Raw genomic sequence first — 6438 nt, forward strand, 5'->3', positions numbered from 1 at the left:
GGTATTGAAGGTGGGAGAGAGCGCTGTACATTCACTCCCCCCACCTACAATCCCTGCCAGTACGAGACTCGAACCCACAACCTTTGGGTTATGAGTCCGACTCTCTAACCATTAGGCCACGACTTCCCCGAGAGAAGAGCCAATCGCTAAAATCTGTGAAGTCATTCTATGAAGTCATCAAGCACTGGCTGCTCTAGTCTTAATAATAAGCATTTTTTAACGCTATTTGAGCAAAAGAAACAACATTTATAAGACAGTCGTTTTTAGATTTCATTGGTGATTTCAAATATGAAATGTAATCGTAAGCTTGGTGAACAGTTTTGCAGAATTTGATGTTTCCCAATTCAAAGAGATAGGAGCTGCACTTGCATGCCCGAGAGGTGTTTCAAAGATGGCTGCCGAGTGACATGATTTGCCATAAAGGGACTTTGATATTAATTATATAAATATAAAAATAACATACTTTATACTTTATTTTAAATGTAAGCAATTGTAAAATTCTTTGCCAAAGGTCTGTAAAACTTTGATTGCTGCAAATGGAGGATTCTTCAATTAACAATTCAATCATATAAATAAAAGAATAATAAAAAAAGAATGTTATGACATTGTTAATGCACTCACTATAACAACTGTAATACAACAATAACTGTAATACACAAAAATTCTGACCAATGCAATGCCATCTTATATAGTGCATTGTCACAATTTAAACTATATTATCAGCCAGTGATATATTTAAAGTTGGATATCATTGCTGGGTAGTAACTGATTACATGTAACCTGGATTACGTAATCAGATTCCAAAAATTAAGTACTTGTAATTAGAGTATTTTATATTTTAAAATGATCGTAATCCTATTACGGTTACTTTTTATGGATTACATGATTACATATTATTCACAAAATGGCAGTGAATTATTCATAATTTATTGATTCTCCCGAATTCTTTTTTCTCTTTTAAAATTTCCTTTCTAAAAATTCTACTGTGTTATACCATTTAGCTTTGACTATATTCACAAATGTCGTATAAATAAATCCGCAAACCATGCTTCTGAATTTGATGGAAAATAGCATCTCTCAAGCAATTAGACCAAGTATGAAACAAATAATGAAGTCTGGAAAAAAATATTTCAAATCTGGGAGACTTTAGCTGTGTAATGTCATTGTTTTCATGTTCATTGATATTTGTTCATATAATGCAGGGATTCCCAAATTCGGTTTTGTCAACAAACCCCTTAAAATATTTACTTGAAATATCTCTGAGGAAGTTATTATTTCAATAATTTAACAACACATTTGCAAGTTTACAGTTCTCTGATGGATAATGGGCTCTGATGGATAATGGTAAAGAAATAAAATATTTCTATGTTTAGCCTAGTGTTCAAGGGTTTAAATAATTTTTATTTTACATTTTTATGGTTTAATTAATTATTAGCTTTTTATCAACTCACAAACCCACTGCAGTTCTTACATTATGCCCAGTTTGGGAAACCCTGGTTTAATGTAATGTTTAATGCATTTTATGATGTTCCATCAAAAAATTGAATATATATATTTTTTTTTCACTTTTTTTATATCATTATGGTTCGTTTGATGATAAGTTTAAAACAGGTAAAACAGATTAAAAAAGGTAAGTACAGCAACATGATTACTGTGTATTTAACACTGACTCTTGCTCATGTTCTTATTTCATCTTGTCTCTGAAGAACAAAAACAAACTGACTTATAGCAAGTTGGGTTAAATGAGTGCAATACTTTTAATGCAGTTAAACATTAACCTCACAAGCAAACAATTTACCTTTTGCTGCTCTACAGCAACACATTCAGATATTTTAAGTTATGTAATATTAAGTTATATTTATATAAGTTATGAAGACTTACGGAAATGGCATGAGTGCGCAGATGTTCTTGTCGTGTGAAACGTTTGCCGCAGACCTCACAAGGATACGGCCTTTCTCCTGTGTGGCAGCGGATGTGCCTCTTCAAAATGCCCTTCTGTTTGGCCGTGTATGGGCAGAACGGACATTTGTGCAGCCTCCCTATAGAAACACACACGTATATTACAACACAATTCAAAAACGATTCTCTGCATCTGAATATGCCAACTTCCATAATTCCATACATACAGCAGAAGAAAAACAGTATGTGAACCAAGTAGTATGTCCGAATTCATAGTATACATAAAACAGTACCTAAAATGTTCCCGGATGACTTACTACTTTCTGTGAGATTCTGAAGTGTGCATGTGAAATACTATCCCATGAGGCCACGGGAGAGGATTTATGAATGACAGTCAAGTGACGCAACTGATGCCAGAGGTCACACAGCATGAAAACATGCATGTAGTACATCCGAATTTCATTCCTACTACACACATTAATACTATATAGAATATACTTTTTTTTAACATTCCTGAAGCAAGTTTCAAACTAAATGTAGTAACTATTATGCAGTATGCGATTTTGGACACAGCGATTGTTCTACTGTAGCAATTTTATTCAGCATCTCTCACCTGGATCATCCCCATACCAGTCATTCTGAATCTCCATCCCACAATGCACCGCAGGACCGAGCACATCGTCGCCACGGCCGAATCTACCAACGTACCCCAAACTTTGGGAAAAGTGTTCATCACGGTTTGGGTTCATCCCGGCTCTGAACAGCACATCTGGAAACTGCTTCATCGGGCAGTTAGCAAATGATACGGAGGAGTGCTCAGTACTTGGAGCTGGGCTAGTGTTAACAGTTCTCTCCTCGTCCTGATTTGGGCCTTGATAAAGAGTGGTGTCTTTGGATTCCCGTGAAGATTCGCCCTCCTCATCAGGGTCATACTCTATTTTGGGATGCACCAAACCTAGAAGCAAACCTGGGGTGGATGAGTTGACTAAATCTGGGCCTGGACTGATCTTCAGTGGAGCATTCATGGGAGGATGGTTGGGAAAAGCTCCTTGGGAGTTTTCGCCTTCGGAGTCTTTACTACTGGTGGCCGCTGGCGTGCAGACAGCAGCCGTTGGGGCGTCATCAGGGCTGAGGGCCTCGGTGACCTGACAGGTCCTTTGGTCGGCATCGGAAGTGGATGCCACAGGAGCACTAGTGGCTGAAACTGGGTTTTCACTATCATCCAAGTCCTTATGTCTATCCCTCTCCCTGTTACAGATCTCCAGGGAGGATTTGATGTAGCCCTTGCAAAAGTTCACCACGTCTGTCATCTGAAGGTAGCTCGCAGCTGACATTATTTCAATGACATTGTTGCTGCGCAGGTCCAGGCGACCCGAATACAGAAAGTCTAGGATGAAGGAGAACGCCTCAGCTGTGACGATGTCCAGAGAGGCCGTGCTGTGTCGCTGGCCATTGTCCTGCAGGTAATGCACCAGCAGTCCCCGAAAATAACCACTGCTGGCGAAGAGAATATTACGATGTGCTTTAAAAACACGTCCCTCTACTATGATGCTGCAGTCACAGAAGAAGACCCTCTTACGCTGTTCATTCAGCTCAGACAAGAGCCGGGACAGGTAGGAAGGAACCTCCATATTCACTGTATTACTGCCATGCGTTTCTCTGGAAGAACAGAGGTGAACGAATGAATCGATGATCACGAGAAAGCCATGCTATGAAATAATTCCATATTCTCAAACTGCTATAACCTTCACAAAGATATAAAAAAAGGCAGTATCTGCAAAATGTTTATTATTTTACCAAAATAAGAGGGATCATAAAAAATGCATGTCATTTTTTATTTAGTACTGACCTGAATAAGATATTTCACATAAAAGACGTTTACAAATAGTCCACAAGTGAAAATAAGAGTTGAATTTATAAAAAATTACCCCGTTCAAAAGTTTACATGCTTGATTCTTAATACTGTGTTGTTACCTGGATGATCCACAGCTGTTTTTTTGTTGTTGTTTTTTTTTCCTCCGTGAGTCATGAGTCCCTTGTATGTCCTGAACAGCCGCTGTTCATCAGAAAAATCCTTCAGGTCCCACAAATTCTTTGGTTTTCCAGCACCTTTTGCGTATTTGAACCCTTTTCAACAATGACTGTATGATTTTGAGATCCATCTTCTCACACTGAGGACAACTGAGGGACTCATACGCAACTATTACAGAAGGTTCAAACGGTCACTGATGCTCCAGAAGGAAAAACTATGCTTTAAGAGCCAGGGGTGTAAACTTTTTGAAATTGAAGATCCGGGTAAACTGAGCTTATTTTGTCTTCTGAGAAACATCCAAGTATCTTCTGTAGCTTCTGAAGGCCAGAACTAAATGAAAAAATATGATTTAGGCAAAATAAGAAAAATGTACACATCTTTATTCTGTTCAAAAGTTTCTGTTCACACTTAATGCACTGTTTTTCCTTTTAGAGCAGGGTCAATTTAAATTCCTGGAGGGCCGGATCAGTTGGATCACGTAGGTGTTTAATTAGGGTTGAATCTAAACTCTGCAGGGCTCCGGCCCTCCAGGAATTGAGTTTGACACCCCTGTTTTAGAGCATCAGTGAGCATTTGAACCTTTTGTAATAGTTGCGCATGAGTCCCTCAGTTGTCTTCAGTGTGAAAAGATGGATCTCAAAATCATACAGTCACTGTTGAAAAGGGTTCAAATACACAAAAGATGCTGGAAAACCAAAGAATTTGTGGGACCTGAAGGATTTTTCTGAAGAACAGTTTAACTGTTCAGGACAAACAAAATCACAAAATCAACAAAAAAACAAAATAAATAAATAAAAACAGCTGTGGATCATCCCGGTAACAACACTGCATTAAAAATCATCAAGCATATGTAAACTTTTGAACGGGGTCATTTTTATAAAGTCAACTATTATTTTCTCTTCTTATGTGATATATCTTTTTCAGGTCAGTGCTAATTAAAAATAACATGCATTTTGCATGATCCCTCTTATTCTGGAAAAACAAATAACATTTTGCAGATAGGCTAGGTCTACTGCAAAATGTAACATTTTGACCACAACTGTAAGTGAGATTTCAATAGTATTTTGACCAGTTTCCATTTCAGAAGTCTGGCCACATTAAGATTATATATGGACTATATAGCCTACCAATGCCAAATTGTTAATTCATGCAGACCATACAAACATTTAAGGTGGAATATATCACTGTCACAATAGTATCAAAACCAAATCGAACTCGCGCTACATATAAGTGGTTATAATTTATGAAAAACAAAAATGCGATTATGACAATCGTTATGTTTCACACAGCAATGAATTTAGTGATGAGCGAATTATAGGAAGCAGCAGCGAGCAATAAGAAGAAAAAAAAGCCCACTGCATCGTAACAAATCCAGCGCACTCGAAACAGCTTTTAACAAAATTACTATTAACCTCGAAAAAAAACCTCATTCGTTTATACTTACATTTAGGTGTCTGTTTGTTTGCTCTTCATGGTGGTCTTTTAAAAATGTCTCCCTGATTGACTCCTTCCTGATTCCTACGTACTTCCTTTCGCTGCCATAGCAGCGGGCGGGGTGTTAGAAATCGCTCCCTATTCCCTATATAGTGTACTGCGTCGGATGTCGGCCATTCGTTCACTGGTGTACACTTGTCGAAGCACTATTGCCAAAAATTCAACGCGAGAGAGACAGCGCGAGTGAGTTCGAACGGGATATGCAGTTAGCAGCCCTGTTCCTATGTCCCCAGGGTCCTATGTTCCCACATAATGAACTTAGGTTAAATTAAGTTAGGTTAAGTAATGGTCAGGGTCAGTGGACTTTGGGGGAGCCCACTTTTTTTTTTTTTTTTATAACGTGGGGGGGGTGTTTTGCCATTTTATATAATAATAATCCATGATGATCACATTACACAAAACTGAAAATGCACGTCAAAATAACACATTGTCAATATGTTTTGAGACCCCCCAAAATTTCACAAATCCCGTTTTCAGGGGAGCCCATGTCTTATTAAGGGGAGCCGAGCTCCCTCTAGCTCCCCCGTAGTTCGCACCCTGGTCAGGGTTAAAGACCCCCCCATGCTGGCTATAGTTTAAAAAACTTTTTTCTTGAATCATTTCTTGATTAAAGCAATATTAGATTAAATTCAATGAAAAATGAAAGGTGAATGTAGGTAATAGCCTACAGATTTTTTTTTTTTTTTTAAGCATTAACTTTTATAGTTAATGACAAGTGTTTTCTCTCATCAGTAACTAATTCACTGAGGTGGCAGTATGGTCACAAGACTGTAGTCGATGATCAAAAGTGTTCAGTAATCATCTAGCCTACACCCTGTCTCACCTGTTTTATGCCTGTTCATGTCTTCGTGTGTGAGAGAGAGAGAGAGAGAGAGAAGTAGCTAGATAGTAGTACAGTAACATTTTTTAGATTACTTTTTTTACAGTAACTTTTCTCTCTGCTCGATTGATGTGGTCTAATATATGTCTGTCAAGGCAGAACTTAATATTTTAAAGGAAATGTTCACTCAAAA

General features: G+C 37.9%; 1 protein-coding gene across 1 annotated transcript in view; it reads right to left on the reverse strand.

Annotated features, from left to right (window-relative positions):
* The window catches only part of LOC107710571 (zinc finger and BTB domain-containing protein 8B-like), a gene marked incomplete at its 3' end in the record, with an annotated part of 6486 nt that extends 840 nt beyond the window's left edge, over positions 1-5646 (reverse strand). The window contains exons 1-3 of the mRNA XM_016515379.1: positions 5376-5646; positions 2513-3558; positions 1882-2039 (exon numbers count right to left, since the gene is read on the reverse strand). Coding sequence (XP_016370865.1) covers positions 1882-2039; positions 2513-3530 — 1176 coding nt within the window. The remainder of the gene's footprint in view (positions 1-1881; positions 2040-2512; positions 3559-5375) is intronic.
* Between the last annotated feature and the right edge of the window lie 792 nt (positions 5647-6438).

The sequence above is a fragment of the Sinocyclocheilus rhinocerous genome, unplaced genomic scaffold (genome assembly GCF_001515625.1).
Source record: "Sinocyclocheilus rhinocerous isolate Xijiao unplaced genomic scaffold, SAMN03320098_v1.1 scaffold492, whole genome shotgun sequence".
Classification (NCBI taxonomy): Eukaryota; Metazoa; Chordata; class Actinopteri; order Cypriniformes; family Cyprinidae; genus Sinocyclocheilus; species Sinocyclocheilus rhinocerous.